The sequence below is a fragment of the Pipistrellus hanaki genome (genome assembly GCF_964339955.1).
Source record: "Pipistrellus hanaki genome assembly, chromosome: 1".
Taxonomy (NCBI): Eukaryota; Metazoa; Chordata; class Mammalia; order Chiroptera; family Vespertilionidae; genus Pipistrellus; species Pipistrellus hanaki.
Window position 1 is genome coordinate 95,440,816 of NC_140503.1, and position 21,431 is coordinate 95,462,246.

At 33.4% G+C, this 21,431-nt stretch overlaps 1 protein-coding gene across 4 annotated transcripts in view; it reads right to left on the reverse strand.

Annotated features, from left to right (window-relative positions):
• CUL2 (cullin 2) overlaps positions 1 to 21,431 on the reverse strand; it is a 102,948-nt gene that overhangs the window by 34,275 nt on the left and 47,242 nt on the right. For all 4 annotated transcript variants that reach the window (XM_084876836.1, XM_084876837.1, XM_084876834.1 and 1 more), the window contains 11 exons: positions 19,579 to 19,684; positions 16,519 to 16,601; positions 14,472 to 14,568; positions 14,263 to 14,373; positions 10,336 to 10,498; positions 7,141 to 7,265; positions 4,879 to 4,986; positions 3,447 to 3,506; positions 2,495 to 2,623; positions 2,301 to 2,387; positions 234 to 386 (listed from right to left, as the gene is read on the reverse strand). In XM_084876836.1, coding sequence (XP_084732962.1) covers positions 234 to 386; positions 2,301 to 2,387; positions 2,495 to 2,623; positions 3,447 to 3,506; positions 4,879 to 4,986; positions 7,141 to 7,265; positions 10,336 to 10,498; positions 14,263 to 14,373; positions 14,472 to 14,568; positions 16,519 to 16,601; positions 19,579 to 19,684 — 1,222 coding nt within the window. The remainder of the gene's footprint in view (positions 1 to 233; positions 387 to 2,300; positions 2,388 to 2,494; positions 2,624 to 3,446; positions 3,507 to 4,878; positions 4,987 to 7,140; positions 7,266 to 10,335; positions 10,499 to 14,262; positions 14,374 to 14,471; positions 14,569 to 16,518; positions 16,602 to 19,578; positions 19,685 to 21,431) is intronic.

A 21,431-nucleotide genomic window follows, 5' to 3' on the forward strand; every position in this document is an offset into this window, starting at 1 on the left:
ATTTAAAAAAATGATTTAAACTAAAGCACCTCTTTTTTTCTTTTCTCAAATGTTGATAAAACTCATTAGATTACTATCTTGGTACATTTCATTCCAAATCAATATAACATATAACGTTAGAAGCTACAATCCATTTATTGAAGAAAATGCAATGAGGTCTCTATTTATTAATTGTTTGGATCAGACTATTTGAAATGAGTAGTAAATGTCTAGAATAAAACATATAGTCATACCTGTAGAACATATATTTGAAAACTAATTCCCAAATCTATTACTGTGTCTTGATTTTTGATAAAATTGTTGAACTTATTGTTGAGATCAGCACTGACACTCATATCTGTATACATCCGATGCAGCTTGCTGGTAAACTCATAACCACATGCTTGCTGTAAAAAGTTTAAAACAAACACATGATTTAAAAAGAATAATAATAAAACATATTAATTAATTAGAACATGTTACTATTGCTAGTTCTATGGTCAAGGGTATTCATATTATATTCAAGTCTACTCTTCAGAAAAATTATCAACTACTGGATATTTCAGCATAACTATGTCTCAGCTACTACTTATTTCACCAATGTGTAACCTAAAATGAAGCAAAAATAAACTAAAATTCAACAGCACTACAAAACTTGTACTTAAAGGAATATTTCAGGTGCATTTATTTATAAATAATGTAAATCTTTTGTTAATACTGTTTATTTTGTGGATAAGTCTATATCAATATACAGAATGTCCCAAAAAATGTATACACTTTTAATACCTGATAGCTGTTAAATGAAAATAAAATATATTTTAATAAACATTGCCTTTGTAATTACTAGGTGTACCTGTTAATAATAATCAAAGAAAACACGATAATTTCAAGAGAAACATCAAAAGTGCTTTATTCAAAGTAATGTCTATCACTAGCTACACATTTCGCCATCATTCAGGTAATTTGTGGATATTGTCCCAATAAAACTTTTCTTGTTTTGAGGCAAACCATTCAGAGACCCAATTTTCCACTTTTTTGTACATTTTGAAGTGCTGCTAAGAAAGTGCATGTGCCATCAAATGGAACAAGTGGCAATCTGAAGGAGCAAGGTCTGGTGAATACAGCGGGTGGGTTAATACTTCCCAGGCAAGATCTTTTAATGTGTCTTCAACTGGTTTTAAAGTGTATGATGGTGTGTCATCATGAAGCAAAATTACTTTGCCATGTCTTCTGGCACATTCTGGTTGTTTCATGATCAAAGCGTGCGTGGTTCAAATTGATTATTTGTTGTCGGTAGCAATGAGTGTTAATGGTTTCACCTGGTTTTAGAAGCCTTTGAAACACCACACACTCCTGATTGTACCAAACGCAGAGCATTGTCTTCTTTCCAAAGTGATGTGGCCTTGCTGTCGATGTTGATGGTTGACCTGGAACAATCCAGGATTTTGTGCATTTGTGATTCTCAAAATAAATCCACTTTTCATAGCCAGTCATAATTCGAGGCAAAAAAGACTTCCTTTGGTGCCATTAAAGCAACATTTTACTGATGATTATTTGTTTTCCATTTGTCTTTCATTCAGTTGATGTGGCACGCATTTTCCTTCCTTTAAAATCTTTCCCATTGCTTGTAAATGATTGGAAATTGTTTGCTAAGCAATGTTTAATCTTTCTGCTAGTTTTTTGAGTTTGACGCGAATCTTCATCCAGTAATGCTTGTAATTGTTGGTCTTCAAACTTTTTCAGTTGACCTAGACATTCTTTGTCTTTTACATCAAAATCATCACTTTTAAAGCATTTAAACCAATGTTCACAAGTATCTTGAAATACACCATGCTCACCATAAGTTTCCTAAGGTATAACAATAACTTTCAGCAGCACTTTTCTTCAAAATAAACAATGAATTATAACTTCACGCAAATGCTCTTATTTTGGCATGAAATTTGACATTTTTAGCATTAAAATATTTATGATGTTAACACCTTCAGAAAATTTGACATATGAAGTTTTGAAGCTTGCTGTCAATACAACAAATAGCATATATATCAACATATGTGTAACTCCACCTACTGAAAAAATCCACATTATTAACTGGTACACCTAATATATTCAAAGTGTGTAAAAAATTTTAAGGGACACCTTGTATATAGAGAGAGCTTTCTTTAATACAGTATTTGCATATCCCATCATATAGATATATCATTATAAATTTAACCAATCACCTGTTGATTATTTCCTGTTGTTATATCTAATACTACAATGAACATCTCTTTGTGCTAGTAGAATAATTTCTGGGACATAATCAGATGAAAGGCTCACATTACCTTTAATTTATTGATCATGGCTTCTTCAGAATCCATAGACATAGATAACCCGTGAATTAAACGTTTCGCCAGCATTCTTGCGTAGAACTATATTAAAAAATATTTCTAAAGATTACTTTCTTTCTGATGACTTATATTTCAAAAATAAATAAAATCTGATTAAACCAAATAAAACTTCTTTATTTACAACTTACCTTTTGAAAAACATCCTTATCATCAATATATTTGAAAACAGTAATGAAGCTGGTGAGTTTGTCTTCCACTTCATTCTCAGTCATCCCCTTTGCTGATTTCTTTAGTAAGTTGTCACAGTACTTAGCAAGCTCAAATAGAAATGGAGAGTATATCTTATAAAGGGCCCTTCTATATACATGCCTCAACAGAGGCAAAGGACAATAGTACAGAATATCAATGGATAAAGTCTCTGCCATCTTAAAGTTTTTGTTTTTAAAATTATGAACATGCACTAAAGAATTCAAAATATGTCATAAGGCAAGTTTTTAAGAAACCTATAAACAAGTCAAAAATACAATCAACATTTAGTGAACAATAAAACACTAACATAAACAACAGAAGTTTCAAAAGAACACCTATATGCGTTTTGAGTAGTTCTATAATTTTCGACATTAAATAATTACTTTTTTTATTCTTACCACAACTTTATAATTAAATTTTCTTTAATTATCATCAAATTTCTGACAAAACAAAATCTCTATGAGAAGTAATGCAAATTATTTCAAAGAAGACATACTTTAAAACCCAAACTGTACTGCTTGGATTTTAGAAGCCTTGAAAAAAATTATAACAACGGAGAAAATTAGCATGGCCTCTGCATAAAGATGCACACAAATCAGTGAAGCATTTCATATTAAAACACTCACACACACCAAACTTTATATTAAATAAAGTATTTTTTTCCTTCAGTTATTTCTCAAGAAACGGTTATAGTACATAGGCCCAAGTATATTCCTTAAATAAGTGCCAAATTATATATGATGTAGATAATTTTTACTTTTAATAATTTAGTTTCATGGATTTTTCTTCTGAAAAAATGTTACAAATACATATTAATTTAACATTCTCCTCAGTTTTCATTTTCTAATATTGATGTCCATAAGATTATTTTTAAGCAATCATCAAACTTACCAACTCAGGAGCTTTGCAAACAGACTTGGGTTCTCTGTAATTTACAACTGATGTAAGAGCCTAAATAGAAAACAAGCCAGTAATTAACTATAATAGTAATAGGGTATAATCTGCAAATCCATATATTATTAACCTACACAAAACACAATATTTTGGTTGTAGTTTGTTAATTTTGTTTTCATTTTGAACACAGGGTAAACTCCTCTAACTATATGCCTCATGATAGTTATAGACCAATTATATATTCCATTCCTACTGAAAGCTATTCTTTATAACTCATTACTGATATTTGAACACAGATAAAATAAAACTAAATTTTTAAAAAATCTTAAAATAACCATATCAGCAAATTTCCTTTAAAGAATACCAAAATTCAAAAATTTGTAAAAATATACTTATTTCTTTGAAATATTACTTATATAGCCTACAGATTATATTGAAATTAAAAATCAGCACTAAAACATTAAAATTATACATGTTTTTCCAGAACATGTTAGAATGTTTACTAACAATTCCCCTTAGAATCACTGTACTCATAATCATGAGAAATTCAATCTCCATATAATTCTAACATTCAATTTAACTATTTGTTATTAATTTGAAAGTTGTGTTATTATTTTGATGTTCACATTTAAATTATGTAATCTCCATGTCAAGATTAGAAAACTCGTAATTTAGAAGCCTCAATCCTGAAACCACCCTAAAGAATGAATAAAGAAACAGAATTCTAATTAACTTTTAAACAACACAGGTCCACTTACACCCGGATTTTTGATACAAATACTGTAAATGTATTTTTTCTTCTCTAAGATTTTCTTAATAACATTTTTTATTCTCTAACTTACTTTGTAATAATATAGTTATTCTAAACATATAAAATATGCACTTAGTGACTGTTTATGCTATCAGTAGGCCATTAGTAGTGAAGTTTTGGGAAAGTCAAAAGTTATATGTGAATTTTCAACTAAAGGAGAGGAGTATCAGGGCTACTATTTCCTGAATTGTTCCAGGGTCAACTGTATTTATACAGACATTCCCTGACTTAAGATGATTTTTTTTTTTCTTTAATATGTGAGAAAGCGATACGTGCTCAATAAGCTGTACTTTGAATTTTGATCTTTTCCAAAGCTGGTGATATGTGGTACAATATTCTATACTAATGCTGGGGAGTGGCAGTGAGCCACAGTTTCCTGTTAAGTGTGCCATAAATAATGATACTCCCTCATGAATTTAGATGACCTTGCCCAACTATAACTAATGATAGTGTCCTGAGAATGTTTAAGGTAGGTTCAGCAAAGGTAAGATGTTCAGTAGGTTAGGTGCATTAAATAAATTTTTATTTAAAATTTTTCTAACTTATGCCAAGTTTACCAGGACATAACCCCGTCATAACTTGAGAAGCATCTGTAGATACAGATATTATTAAAGTTACCTTATCCAATGCACTCATAAAGTGCTGGTCACCATTCAAAACAGTGTTGATAAGTTGAACAAATTTACCATGTACTTCCAAAACTGACTCCACAAATAGTGTTGGCATCTATAAATACAAAATACATTTTAAGTTCAAACATATAATTAAGATTATCAAAAATTGTCATTTAATTAAGTTTTTTCCAAGCAAATTAATGTTATGCAAGCACACACTTTCTCAAAAAATATTTTTAGTTAAAATTGTTTTGCCTGGCCGGTGTAGTTCAGTATTGATCTATGAACCAGAAGATCACAGTTCGATTCCTGGTCATGACATATGCCTGGGCTGTAGGCTCAATCCCCAGTGTGGGGAGTGTAGTAAGCAGCTGATGATTCTCTCTCATCATTAATGATTCTCTCTCCCTGCCTCTCCCTTTCTCTTTGAAATCAATTAAAATATATATATTTTTAGAAACTGTCTTAAAAATCTAAAACTTTAATGTTGAAATTAGCTGTCATTCAACACCAGCAATGCAGGGCTATAATTCCTCTGCCTGAAGAACTCACTGAAAACACACTTCTCTCCAATGTTGGAATACTGTTTCTTAAGGGTAACAAGACACAGTCTCTGAACCACCAAACCTATCACTTTCAAAGAGGATTATATAAACAAAAACTGCCTTCAAAGCTGCTGAAGTCTGAAAGAGAGAGCAGAGCTCAAAAGCAAGTATCTGTGAAAATTGAGATCCCTGGATTTGGACAATCCCCCACAACTCAGAGTGAGGAAATACTTAGCTTTCACTCTTTTTTTATTTTATTTATTTTTTTATTTTGTTAATCCTTACCCGAGGATATTTTTTCCATTGATTTTTAGAGAGAGTGGAAGGGAGAGATAAAGACACAAAGAAACATCCATGTAAGAGAGACATATTGATTGCCTCCTGCACATGCCCTGCTTGGGGCTGGTAACTGAGCCTGCAACTGGGGTACATACCCTTGACTAGAATCAAACCCACAAACCCTCAGTCCTTGAGCCAATGCTCTAACCACTAAGCAACCATTTAGAGTGTAAGTTTTCCCTCTTAATGGGGATAATTATATAGTACTTAAGAGTTAACTAAGTCAGCTAAAATTATTAGAATCTATTACAAATTCATTCTCTTTTATTTCTATCTCCCAGTCTTTGAAGCAAACTCTATGCCTCTATGCTGAATATGATTTAACATGAATCTGTAAAACTAATAAAATTAATTAATAAACCCAATAAATAACAGATTAATAAACATAAAAATATATCAACTAATAGTTTATTTTTATTTTTTTTAAATATATTTTTATTGATTTCAGAGAGGAAGAGGGAGAGAGAGAGAGAGAGAGAGAGAGAGAGAAACATCAATAATGAGAGAGAATCACTGATTGGCTACCTCCTGCATGCCCCCTAATGGGGATGTGCACTTGATCAGAATTGAACTTGGGACCCCTCAGTCCATAGGCGGATGCTCTATCCACTGAGCCAAACCAGAGAGGGCAACTAATAGTTTGTATTACAGTGGTAGGACATAAAATCTAAGATTTGCCAAAGACAAATAAATCTACAACTAAAGTGATAATCATCTGAATAATGTTGTCTATTATCAATTACTGCATTATAGATGACAAGTAAATAGCTCTACTTAGGATAAAGAACATCTCATGTCATATCTATTTATTCATCAAACATCACTAGTAAAAACAAGATGGTCCAACAAGATTGATGATAGGAATACAGTGATAGGAAAGATGCCTTTTTGTAAATAGTCATTTGATTGTCAGAGAACTCTTAAAGAAAAGTGGGTATTAGGGACATAGTGGTAACCATTGGGTAGTAAGCATATATTTAGGGAAGATCATTTTAATCTAACTTTGCTTCCTGGGCTATCAAACTCATAGTATATATAAAGAAAGCTAATTGTCAGTTCTCCATATTACTATTGATTAATTTCATTACCACTACAACTATTAGTGCTAGTTATATAGAAATACAATTGTTTAAAATGCTAAGTGAACATATCAATATATCTAAGAAAAAAACGTATCTCATTCAATTATTTTCTAATAATTTGATTACTCCAAAGTGTGTCCAACAGACTTTAGACTTGAAACATTTTAATAAAGATGTTTAATCTATTGGCATGGTAAGACTTTTTTTTCATTGTTTAAAGACAGTAAAGTGATAACAAAAAACCTAAATGCATGATAATCTGATTAAGAGAAAAATCCCCCAGTTCCTTATATAACTCACATTTTCCTGAGTAAGATTACTGGTCGCTCTAAGGCCCTCATCATGGACATGATTTTGCAGCTCCTGTATCATATGAGGTAAACCAGTGGACACAGCACGGAGTAAGACATACATATTTGCCATGTCTGAGGGGGGAAAAATTTGTATTAGATTTCCAAATATGTTTAAAATATTAGGTAATATATGGCTCAAAATGCAGAAAGAGTATGCAGAGAAAATCCCCAAGTCCTGTCTCCCAACCACCCAGTCCTCCTTCCCATGGGAAAGCAATATTGTGTTCTTTCAATGCTCTTTCATGCACACTCAAGCAAGTACATATATTCTTCCCTCTGCCCCTTTTTATAAGAGTTTAGTTTATTTTGTGTATTATTTGCAACTGCAAAATACATTTTTACTCAGAGACTTTTTTTTATCAGTACACAGAGCATTTCTTCATATTTTACAACTGTAAATCACTCTATTATATATAAAATTACTTAACAACTGTTGGAAGTTTGGTTGCTTCCAATCTCTTGATACTACAATGTTACAATTAATAGTTCTGTATATGGACATAAACATCTATGGTATTAATCCCTAGAAGTGGTATTGCTGGGTCAAAGCTTAATCTTCTAGAAGGATCCTTCTAAACAGGGCTCCCAATAGCAGGAAGCTCCCTTGCCAACAATGTGTTATCAAGCATTTTGACCTGTGCCAATGAGAGGTGAAAAATGTCTCAGTCCAAAGGCTTCTTTTTAAACTTTTTTTTATTAAAGTATATAATATACATACAGAAAAGTGTGTATCTCAATAAATTATCACAAGTGAACACAAACAAACACCTTCATGTAATCACTACTCAGGGTAAAAAACACATTACCTACACCTAGAAGTCCCCTTCCCCCCTCTTCCCAATCATTACTCCTCTTGCTCTTCTGCAGTGGTAATCACTGTCATAAGAACTAAACCAAAGATTACTTTTGCCTGTTTTGAACTATCTATAAAAATGGAATCAATACAATTCTTTTATGTTTACCTTCTTTTGTTCAAATGTTTATATGTATGTTGTTATATGTAAATATAATTTGTTCATTTTCACTTTTCTATTATATCCCATTGTATGAATATACTGTACTTCATCTGTTCTATTGTTATTAGACATTTGAGTTGTTCCATTTGGTTATTACAAAAAAATGCTGCTATGAACTTTTTTGTATATATTTGCATATTTTTTTGCCAGGGAATTATATGTATATGAAAGGGATAGCTTTCATATATTCAACTTTAGCAGTTAATGCCATTTTTTTCAAAGTGGTTGCATCAATTTATATTCTCAGCCCAGAATATAACAAGTTCCCACTATTCTACATGCTTCCCAACACTTATTATTATTTTAGATTTTTATAATTGATTTTTAGAAAGAGAGGAAGGGAGAGGGAAAGAGAAACATTGATGTGAGAGTGAACACCGATTGCCTGCTCTTGCACAGCCCCTACTGGGAATCAAGCCCAAATCCCTGCATGTGCCCTGACTGGGAATCTAACTGACAACCTTTCAGTGCCTGCGATGATGCCCAAAATACTGAGCCACATTGACCAAGGTCCAAAATTATTATTTTTAATTTTTAAACTTTCAATCAGAAGTATTGATAGCTTAGTGTGGTTTTAATTTGCATTCTCCTGTTTTAATGAGATTAAGTGTCTTTTTATGTTTATTGGCCATCTGGATATCCTCTACTCTCCTGTGCCTGTTCAAATTTCTTGGCCATTTTACATTTGAACATAAACCTTTTGTAGTCACTGCAAATATATATTTACCCTATGACTATCTTTTGATAAACCAGAGTTCTTAATTTTAAAGCAGTCCACTTGATCAATCTTTCCTTGTGGTTGGTGCTTTTTCTGTCTTACTTAAAATATCTTTCCCTATTTCAGGGTCATAAAGTTATTCTCCTATATTATCTCCTAGAATTATTTTTGTTTTACATTTAGATCAAAAGCCTACAATGAGCCAAAACCAGTTTGGCTCAGTGGATAGCGCATCAGCCTGTAGACTGAATGGTCCCAGGTTCGATTCCGGTCAAGAGCATGTATCTTGGTTGTAGGCACATCCCCGGTAGGGGGTGTGCAGGAGGCAGCTGATTGATGTTTCTCTCTCATCGATGTTTCTAACTCTCTATCCCTCTCCCTTCCTCTCTGTAAAAAAATCAATAAAATATATATAGTAAAAAAAAAAAAAAAGGCCTACAATGACCCTGGCTAGCATGAATCAGTGGTTAGAGTGTCAGCCTACACACCAGAATTTCAAAGGTTCCATTCCTGCTTAATTGAGAGCATGAACCTGGGTCCCAGGTACGATTCCTGACCGGTATGGGAGGCAACCAATCAATGTGTCTTGTTTCTCTCTCTCTTTCTCCACCTCCCTCCTTCCTTCTACTCTTTCTAGTTATCAGTAGAAAAAAATATCCTCACTCTTTGGGTGAGGATTTTAAAAAGCCTATAATAACTTGATTTTTATATAGTGTCTAAGGTAGAGATCAAATTTCACATTTCTCTAAATGAATAGCCAGTTGATTCAACATTATGGGTTGAAAAGACTATCATCTTTCACCTAATACTCTGTAGTGCCCCTTTTGCCTTAAATCAAGTATTTTCATTTTTAATTATTTATTTAACAGAAACCATAAGAGAAAGTTCATTTAGAAAGTCAGAGAGTTACAAGTAGTGATCTGTAGAATAAATGGGCTTAAAAAACAAGTTACAGAAGCAAAAAAGGCTCTTGGAGCTTAGGAGGAAGAGAGAGACCAGGACCAGGAAAATGCACCCGGGAAAAGGTGCAGGCATGCTCCATAGAGAGAGCTGCTGTATTTTTATTTTGTCTGCCACCTATTTTGAGTGAGATTGTGCATCTCCATATATTTAAAATTCATTTATATTTCCCTGCTATATTCTTTTCCTTTTTCCTATTGTTATTAAAATTCTTAATTAAGGCAATTAGCTCTTATAATACATAAAAAGTGCAAACCTATTTTCTCAGGTTTTTCTTTTAGTTTAGAATGCCCTTTGTGAATATACTTGGTTCCAAAATAGTCCTTTAAAATAAATTATGAATTTAGAGATTATGACTAAAATATACTTTAAATTTAAGTTAACTTGACTACATAAAAAGTGGTTTATAATTCTATTTTAATTTACATTTATATTTCGTGTCACTTACCATTTTTTTTCTCTTGTCGAATGATATTATGACATTCTGCATGTAAGAACTGTAAGTGGTCTGCTACCATTCGTTGCTGACATTCATTAATCACTTTAGTATATGAACTTGGGTGCAAGTATTTTCGACATCGGATTTCTTCATCTTTTAATCTACCTAGAACCTTTAGAAATATATTGTTATAGCATAAACTACCAGGAGAAAAAAACTGTAATATCAGTAAGTAGCTTAGGTAGCCTAATTTAATGGTTCAGTTAAACATGGCCAAGTAATGAATAATGATTACACAAGCAATTTAAATCCACATTCCATAAATGAATTCAAATTTTATTTAAGCTACTAACTGTCACCTATATTTCACCACAGTCTTATGAAAAAGAACTAAAGTTATGTAGTCTACATTTTGTCTTCATTTACTGATCCTATCATATAGACAACCTAACATGCAATAGGACAAGCGAGTAAAGATTATTAAAAACCAAATAGATAGTCACTTTATAAATATCTAATTATTCATATAAAAATAAGTCATATTAACTGGATCAAGTAGATTAATCTGATTATTTTATGTTGGTGCCTTGAAAATGGTATTAATATCATAGTTAACTATCACAGTAAAGATTTCATTAAAATTTTTGTAAGTCAAAATATACTTAGGCATAGTTAAATATGTCGATCAAGACCTTTATTTTTATTTTTCCTATATAAAAAGCACTGAGCTACAAACAATACACTGGTTAACATTAACAAGAACTAATAAAGATAACAGCCAGAGAATTGGGCTAATTTCTACCTCAAAACAAAACTAATTTGCAATGAAAATCATGCCAGCACAGAGCATGCATACACAAATGTTTAGATTTGAAAATATTCTGATCCTGACTGACATGTTCAGTGGTTAGAGCGTCAGCCCATGCACTGAAGGATCTTGGGTTTGATTCTCAGTCAAGGGCACATTACTTGGGTTGCAGGTTCCATTCCTTGTGGAAGGCAACCAACTGATGTGTCTCTCACATTGATGTCTCCCTCCCATTCCTCCCTCTTCCCGCCCCCCATCCCTCCCTCTCCTATACCTTCTCTAAAAATCAATGAAAAATATATCTTCAGGTGAGGATTAACAAAACAGAAAAAGGAAAGTATTCTGTAATGTAAAACTATGGATCTAGAGTTTCTGAACTGGTCCCAGGAACTTTGTGCATTTAAGCCTTTGGGAAGAACTGCTTGAGTTTGCCTGTGCATAAGGTGATGCTGAGAGAAAAAATGATGTTGAGAGGGGAAATAACACATTCCTGGAAACCTCTCAGATATCTTTCGATGAAAGTGAGACTCAAGACTGAGAGACACAATCCTATCTTTCTTATTGTGCTACCATGTTGTGTGGAGCCAGGAGTTCAGGGCAAAGTCGTAGAAACAAAGGTGGGGTCTAGTGTATTTCATCAACAAAGTAAGTCATTTTGGTCATCACGTTTTTTTTTTTTTAAATAAAAATAGTCCTGCCCGACCAACATGGCTCAGTGGTTGAGCATCAATCTATGATTCCCAGTCAGGTTACATGTCCAGGTTGCCAGCTTAATCCCCAGTGGGGGTATGCAGGAGGCAAATGATCAGTGATTCTCTCTCATCATTGATGTTTCTATCTCTCTCTCCTTCTCCCTTCCTCTCTGAAATTAATAAAAGTATATTTTTAAGATTTAAAAAATAAGTTCTTGCCGAAACCGGTTTGGCTCAGTGGTAGAGCGTCGGTCTGCGGACTGAAAGGTCCCAGGTTCGATTCCGGTCAAGGGCATGTACATTGGTTGCGGGCACATCCCCAGTAGGGGGTGTGCAAGAGGCAGCTGGTCGATGTTTCTCTCTCATCGACGTTTCTAGCTCTCTATTCCTCTCTCCTCCTCTCTGTAAAAAATCAATAAAATATATTTTTTAAAAATAAAAAAAATAAAAAATAAGTTCTTATACAGAGGGAAGATGATTATGTGAAGATAGACAAATACCCATAAGTTCAATTAAAATTAATTAAAATAAAAATGTACTAAAAGTAGCATGTCTAATAGTTATTTATACCATACTCTGACTTTAATATTTTATGGATTAACTAAATGCAACAGTAATTAAGAATGTGGGTCTGAGGGAGCTAAGGGAGGAGGAGAAAAAGAAAACTGCTAACTGGGTGGGGCTGAGGCTTAGGTGCATATTAAGAGAAACAGACAAGGCTGGAGTGTCTGAATCAGGGCTTCAATAGCTATAAAACCACTATAGCTGGGGGGAAAGGCCAAAATTAAGAGGAAATATATATAGAAAGGGAAGTAGGAAGGCTACATTATTTAGTTTGGTTACTCTTATAAATGCTATTTTCCCAACAGAGCTTTTAACAGTTTGATATAAGATTTACATATCATATGATTCACCCATGCAAGGGTGAATTCAAGTTTTTGGTATATTAGATTATTAGTGTTTTCAAAATTGTGATAAAATGTATATAACATAAAATTTGCCATTTTAACCATTTTTAAATATATAATTAAATGGCATTATATTCACAATGAACAATTTCTAAAACTCTTTCATCACACCAAACTTTAAGCAATAACTCCCTATCCACACCTTCTAAAAACTTCTAATCTACTTTCTGTCTCTAAGAATTAGCCTATTCTAGATATTTCATCTAAAAAGTATAAAATATTTTTGCCAATGGCCTCTTTTGAGAGCCAGATATAATGAGGTGTATGCATCACTTAATTTTGTGAGCACTTTTCTAGATTGGATCTAGATCCTTTAATAAGAGTCTAAGATGCATAAAGGCTAAGAGCTGAGGACTAATGTGTAACCTGCATGCAATAGATGGAGGAAAATGCCCCAGATGACTTACTCAAGAGCTAATGAGTGACAAAAAAAGGAAGAGGCTAAACAGCTCAGACTTCTAGGCCTGGATTTTGTGAAATATATAACAGCTTATCAGTAAGTAACGGTATTTCTTGACCTATGTTCTATACTATGAACTATGTACATACTATAGCTATTCTACTTATATTTATCTTTCTTGCTTAAATTAGAAAAATCATCCTATAATGAAATGCTTGAAATCCAATACTGCAGATGGGAAAAAAAAAACCTTATTAAAATTTCTTACATATCTTGTGTGATGACTGAATTTATACTATGACTAATACTTTTACTGAGAAAATACACATAGAATTTTAAATATGGTCATCAATATGTGTTGGTTTAATGATTAAAATTTCTTGTGGAGAGCCCAGCTACTGTGGCCCAGTGGCTGAGTATCGACCTATGAACCAAGACGTTATGGTTCGATTCCCGGTTAGGGCACATACCAGGGATGCGGGCTCGCTCCCCAGTGGGGGACATGCAGGAGGCAGCTGATCACTGATTCTCTCTCATCAATGATGTTTCTGTTCCTCTCCCCCTCTCCCTTCCTTTCTGAAATCAATTTCAAAAATAAAAATTTCTTGTGGAGAAATTAAATTTTTTTTCATTAAAAACTTTACAGACCAGAAGAGTGATCTATCCAAGTATCTACAAAATTATTATATTTTTCCTTCCATTTTAAAGGAAGAAGATAAAAACCTAAACACCTAGCATCTATACTATTCCCTAAACATATCCACTAAGCATGAAAGATAGATTTTGCCAAAACATAAATACATGTTAATTTTAAAGACAAGCAAATCAAGCAATCAGGATTTATCAAAAAGTATCAGTTATGATAAAAATCAGAAAAGCACATTTCTTCATGGAATATGCTACAGCAAGAAAAATAATTTATCAATAGGTATTGTACATTAACTATAACTCGGAGTAAATACCAAACAGAAACTTTTTCATTAAAAATATATATTAACAAGAAAACTGTTCCATAAAACCATGCCTGAATATAAGAAATTATGTGTTTAACATACGTTTCTTTCTTACCTTTTCCATATATTGTGAGCAGTTTGATTCTTGTAATAAATTTGAAGCTTCTTGTTTGTAATACTCTCCTGTTTCAGTCAGAAAGGGGAGCTCAAAGATTTCCTGATAAAACTAAATAAATCAATTAAAATCAGGTTGAAAAAAATAAAAACAAGCAATTTAAGAAATTAAAGGTCTGATTACACAAGATTTTAAAGGAGACTTTTTACCTTTAAGGGGAATTTTTTCTTATACTGTTCAACATGAACAAAGGAGTTAATAACCCCGTGGATTACTTTCTGGTTTGGGTCTTCACCACCACGATCACTAAAAGAAAGTATGACACAAAATATTCTTAAGAACACAAATTAACTATGGAAATACCAAAGTATGACAAAACATGACTGCTTATTCTATTAGTTGAATTAAATTGTAAAGCATCAATGTGTCATAACACTTAAAATTTTAACTTTTTCACTTAACAGCCGAATTAATATTTGATATTTAGTGAACATATTGGATGTCATTTCAATAAATAAAAGCCTTGATTGTAAAATTAAGCATATTCTGTTGATACTAAAACTATCCTTTAATTTTAGAGTAGATATAAGCCCATCAATTCAATACTTTAATGTTGGTGGTCAAGAATATCTGAACTTCACTCACCAAAAACACTATTATAAGATTTGTCTATAGAACATCACTCACTGAAATGGCTAATAACTAGTTCTCTCTAAGAGATCTGGAAGAGCCGAAACCGGTTTGGCTCAATGGATAGAGTGTCGGCTTGGAGACTGAAGGAACCCGGGTTGGATTCCGGTCAAGGGCATGTATTATACCTTGGTTTCGGGCATATCCCCAGTAGGGAGTGTGCAAGAGGCAGCTGATCAATGACTCTCTCTCATCGATGTTTCTAACTCTCTATCTCCCTCCCTTCCTTTCTGTACAAAATCAATAAAATATATTTAAAAAAAAAAAAAAAAAAGAAAGAGAGAGAGAGATCTGCAAGAGTTGCTGAGTTTCTTCCCATTCAAGCACAGGAGACTTTTTACCTTTAAGGGGAATCTTTTCTTATACTGTTCAACAGCCAAGGGAGCAGGAGGGGTTAACTGGTGAGCGGCTGGGGCTGGCTGGTGAGCAGGCCAATGATGCCCCCCAATCGCCCTACCGGTCACCTCCTGCAGAGGGAGGCAACCAGTGGCGGCAGCAGGGGGTAGGGCTGATGAGTGGGCAGCGCCAGGTCCGCCAAGGAGGGTGCCAGTGGGGGTCCCCCAATCGCCCTGCTGGTCACTTCACAGATCGGCCCTGATCACCAGGCAGGCCTAGGGACCTTACTTATGCATGAATTCTGTGCACCGGGCCTCTACTATAGCCAATAATGACTATGTATGGTGCCAGGTGGGTACTGGAAATATCAGGGGGAACACTGTAAAAAATATGTGCTTATGTATAGACCTGAAATTAATACAAAATAATAGACTATAAACTGTAATTTAATAATAAAATAAAAATTTTAAAATTAAATTTTAAAAAATAAGAAAGAAGTAAAAAAGAAAGAAGATTCCGATAGAGTGGTCATTATCACACTGCAATTCAATAGTCTAAGTAATTCCTATAAACATTAGTTCCAGTAACCTGAAATTGATTAACTGACTTTTAATGCTTTTGCTTCTCCAAAGCTGATTTAATTCTTCTGACTTCCAAAGATTAGTAAAAATCTTTTAAGCCAGAGCTGACCCACGGATATTCTATTCTGAACTCCATAGGAAAACTTCCTTTGTCTCAACCTCGATTCACATAGCAATTAGGTAAAGAGTCAATCACTCTGGGCCATGAGTAGAATGGAAAGCTATTTCCCATAAATCTGCCCGACAGTAACAGGCAAGTTACTGGTTTAACACTGAGGCTAAGAGAAAAGGAACTAACTAGAATAATCTGCTTTCTTTAATAGGTTATCCTCATCAGGCTTTAAACTGAAATAATATGCTCAAACAACTCAGCACTCCCTATAAATTCCAAGAGGTTTCAGAACTGAAACAGTAAGGGACTTACTTCCCTCAAGGACTTATTTATTTACTAAGCACATTTAAGCTATAAGTATAGACCAAAGACTTGCCCCCAAAATTAACAACAATTTTTAAACATCGGCATTAAGATAGAAAATGAGGCTCATTACAATAAAATGAGACCTATGTCTGGTCAATAGCCAAGCAACTATTAAACAATATCAAAACAGAAAATTAGAACTGACTCAAGAAGGTAAATATCAGAACTCACTTTTTGATTTCTCTGAGCAGCATTCGGATAAGGATGGTCTGAAGTGGTTCAACCAGTAATTTCTTCCACATATCCAATGCTAGCTGCCAAAAAAATAAAAACCATCAAAGACTGAATTACTTAGTATTTCTTTATAACATTTGTTTAAGACTTTTATCTAAAATATTTCAAAATTCAAATAAAATTTAATAAATGTAAGGAAAATTAATGTCTAATTTTAAATGACATATCAGACTTGTACAAAAAACAGAATAAACCTTCTTTAAATTAGTTGAAATTTTACAGAAATAATTAATTTTTATAAAACCTTATATAACTATTAAATGCTCAGTATTATGGAGGGACTATTGATGCCAAGATTGTAACAACCAAAGGAGTTACATTGAATAAAATAATGTAATTTGGCTATTAGCTAATTTTTTAAATTATAAAGCCTCTCATACAAACATAAAAGGATAAGTCAACTTAAAGGATAGTAAAATAAAATAAATCTGTATTTACCAGATTTATGAAATACGACTTCACCATTACCATTGCCCCAAATGTACTCCTACTTCCCCCTCAGACGTTTCTGCTATCCTGAATCTTGTGTTAAATCATTCCCTCACTTACAATTGGACCAAATATATAAGTATCCCCATATAATATTTTTAAAGTTGACCATTTCTGACCTTGCTAATGAAATCACACTATACTTTTTTATGAATGGCTTTTAAATTTTTTTTAACTGTTACTGAAATTATCTAAATTGAAAGATACAGCTATATAGTTTAATCATTGACACTGCTACATAGTAACCTATTGTATAAATACACCATGATTTATTTTTCCTTTTTACTGCTCATGACATGTTTGTGATTCCGGTTTTGCTATTTGAGAAAAATGCTACTATCTTGTATATATCTTCTGGTGAACATAAGCAAAAAGTTCTCGGATACACACCTATGATTGGAGATGCTGCTTTATAGGGCTAGGGACATATACAGCTTTATTAAGTCAAGCCAAATGGTTTTCCAATATGTGCTCACACTACAGGCCCATGCACGAAATTCGTGCAAAAGAAGGCCTTCCTTCCCCTGGCTGCCGGCATTGGCTTCTCTCCAGCAGCCAACAGGCACCCCAGGCACCCAGGACCCAAGCTTCCCTCGCAGCCCTGGCTTCATCTGGAAGGTCATCCGGTCTAATTAGCATATTATACTTTTATTATTATAGAAGAAGATAAGCAATGAAGGAGTGTTCCCATTAGTTAACGTCCTTGGCAACAAGTATGACTTTAAACTTTGCCAATCTGTTGAATGTAAAATAGCATCTCCTGTAATTTTAAATGGCCTTTTCTCAAATGAAATTGAGTATCATTTTATGTTTATGGTGCATATCAGTTTTTTTCTTGTGAAATTCACCTCTTGCCCATTATCTCATTAATATTTATTTCATTCTTAATGAAACCTAGGAGTTCTTTATATATTATAGAAATTAACCCCTTGACAGTTTTACATATTATAGTTTGTCATAGTTTGTGACTTGACTTTTTACTTTATTTTTTTAGTAAAAATATATTATAATATGCTCAAAGTTATCAATCTTTTCCTTTATCATTTGTATTTTTTGTGACTTTTAAGGAGTCTTTCCCTCCCCTAAGGTCATAAGGGTATGGTCATAGGATCATAAGGTCTTCTATATTGTCTCCCAAAAGTTTTCAAGTTTTCCCTTTCACATTTAAGCCTTTAAACTACTGTATTATATTTTTCCTGTACATAGTACAAATTATTCCAGAATCAAAAACTAATTGCTCCTGTTTCTAACTGAACTGCATCAACAGAGGTATAAGACTGTTTTTTTGCCTCTATATTCTGTTTCTCTGGAGTAACTCTACTCAGATCCATTGGTAATTCTATTTCAAATAAATAAAAGCATCTGTTTTCTTACAAGGAACATTCTTCAAGTTTTGCATTTTTTTAAAATAGCATGAACAAGTAAAAATAGAAGGTAATACATAAAATGAGATTTTAATACAAATGTTTTAATGCAAACATTACTCTAGAGTATTTATTTCGCAATCAGCATATGCATTATACAATTCTCCACACTTAAATCTGAGCTGTGGTGGGAAGGCAAAGATATAAATCAAATTGTGTATAGTGATTTCCTCAGGGAAAAGGAGCAGGTTTGATGGGTTAATAAATAATAATCATTAAGTAAAATACTCACTTATAAACCGACTAAATTAAAGCAACCATTGTTAAGATACTGATATTTCTCACTAATGTGCTTCACGGTATCCTTTTTCCCCTTCAATTTTATTCCTATTAAATATACCATTAAAGGTCCTATGAACCATATTCTACTACTGTTTTATTCATTTGCCCACTTTTATAACAAAATCATACTGGATATATTCTTCCATATAAGCTTTTTATTGTTGGCCACTGGAAATTTATATTGTCTATCCATTATAAATTTGACTGCAAGGAATACTTTCAAACAAATTTCCAACAAATTTCTTAAAAGGATGATTCTAATGTAAATCTCTAATAATACTACATCTTATGTTTATTTCCTTCAATAACTACATCTTATGTTTATTTCCTTCATCATAATTTAACATTAATTTCTTTACTTCTTTGGCATCTGCTTTCCATGAGGACAGGGACCTTATGTTTGTTCACCACTGCATCTACCATGTCTGGCTACTCAACAAATACATATTACCTGGAAAAGCAAACATTATACTAGAGTATTTCTTTCACAATCAGCACATGCATTATATAATTCTCCACACTTAAATTTGAATAAACTACCTGAGCTGCATATATCACTGTTTTACTTTAAATTACTTTTAAAATTTAAAATATAAAATTCTTATCATATCTTTTCTGTTCTTCTCATCTATTTGAAGTTTCTTAGAAAATCATTATAGTATTTTATTTATTTAAAATTTAGGATGTTTTGAATTTTAACCTAGTTAATTCAGTGTCCTTTAAAAAAAAGGACAGTGAACCAAATATTTTTAAATAAATAAAAACATTCTTATGCTTGACAGTATTTTAAAGAATTTTTTACCTCTCCTATTTCCATAAGCGGTTCATTCATATCTACACCACCATAGCCATACTGAAGGTCAGCTTCTGTCAATTTATTTTTTTTAATAAACTGGGTGTTAAGATACCTGAAAAACAAATGTAATATCATTGAAAAGTATGTCAAATAGGTAGGAAAACAAATAGCTTGCAACTTTGGAACAATAATTTTAGGGTTACAAATCAAATACAGAATACGCAGTTGAGTAATATATCCAAAAGATTTAAAATTATTACCCAACTTTCTATGTAAGGACTTAAGAGACAAAGGATAAGACCTTTAGAGCAGCAAAAACAAAACAAAACAAAAACAACCTATAATCACAGTTTCAATTTAAAAACTCAAGAGATCCTTGCCAGGTGGCTCAGTTAGTTGGAGCATCATCCTATACACCAAAAGATTGTAGTTTCAATTTCTGGTCAGAGTCTATACATAGTTATAGGTTCGATCCCTGACCAGGGAACATATGGGAGGCATCGATGTTTCTTCCTCTCTCACATCTCTCTCTTCTTCTCTCTAAAATCAATAAACAATAAACATATACTTGGATGAGGGGAAGAAAAGAAGAAAAACAAAAAAAAAAGGAAGGAGAGAAGGAGGAAGGGAGGAAGGGAAGGAAAGAGGGAGGGAGGGATATAGAAACTGCAAAAGCCTATAGCCTAATGGATCTATCCAACAGACAACCCTTTAACAATCTCATTAGATCATTTCCAGATCATTCTCGTTAAGTCGAAATAAGATTGCTTTGCAAATAATTAAAAAAGAAAATGGTTAAAAACTCAAAGTCAGGTATGTTCTCTAATTTATACTTTTCCCTGCCGGCGGCGGTGGGAGAGGGAGGGTTGGGGATTGAAGGTTTCAATTTTAAACAAAAAAAATTACAATCAGTGAGTAAGAAAATGAAATTAATTGTTACAGAGCGTAAGAAGTATGAATAAAGCTGACATTTTGATCGCTCTGTCTACCTGAGAAAAACAGCTTTATAAAGAAAATGTTTCTAAGAGATTAAAAATAGTGGTGGAGTAAATGGATGCTATACACACAAACCCAGGAGAAAACTGGAATTGCAACTAAAATACAAAATAATCTTCCTAAATAATCAACTTAAAACTAGCAATAATTTTTCCAAGGATGGAAAGTGGAGACCGCATAGATACTGGTAGGAAAGGCAGAGGCACAGAAGAGCTATGAAGGCCCCCAGAGACAGCAGCTGAAGTTCCAGAGAGGTATCTCAGCTATAAGGGGTTGTCACTGAGAACTCTGTGATCTAATCCCCAAGCTAGGCCTCTAGCAGAGAGCATCAGAACTGAGAAAGGTGCCCACATAACATTTGGCTGTGAAAAGCAGCAAGGTTGCATCTGCGGATGCAAACGTAGGACCTTTTTAATTAAATTCAAAATATTGAGGCAGTCAACTGGTTAAAGAGCCAACACACAAAATTTAGTGTGCAGCCACTCACCTTGTGCACCAGCAGAGAAAGGAAAGAGTGGTTTGGAGCTGTGTGAGCAGAAGCCAGGGTTAGGGCTCTGGGGTTAGATCTTGGAGAGCAGATACCCCAGTTTCCTATAGTAAGTCCTTTCCTCACCATGCAGAGGTCATCTTTCTGGGGGAGACCTTTGCTATCAAAATGGGTTTTTGACTGGAGGAGTGGACAGTTGACCCACCCTATTGGAAAACCTGGGCCCCATCCTGTGGAGTTTCTGAGGGCCATTAAGAGACTGAGAATAACAATTAGCTTCTGGCAGAAATAAGTGCCCCATGCTGTAGGAAAACCTCTTGCCCCACCTGTGGAGGATTGCCTGAGGCAACTCTAGAGCAGTGTTTCCCAACCTTCT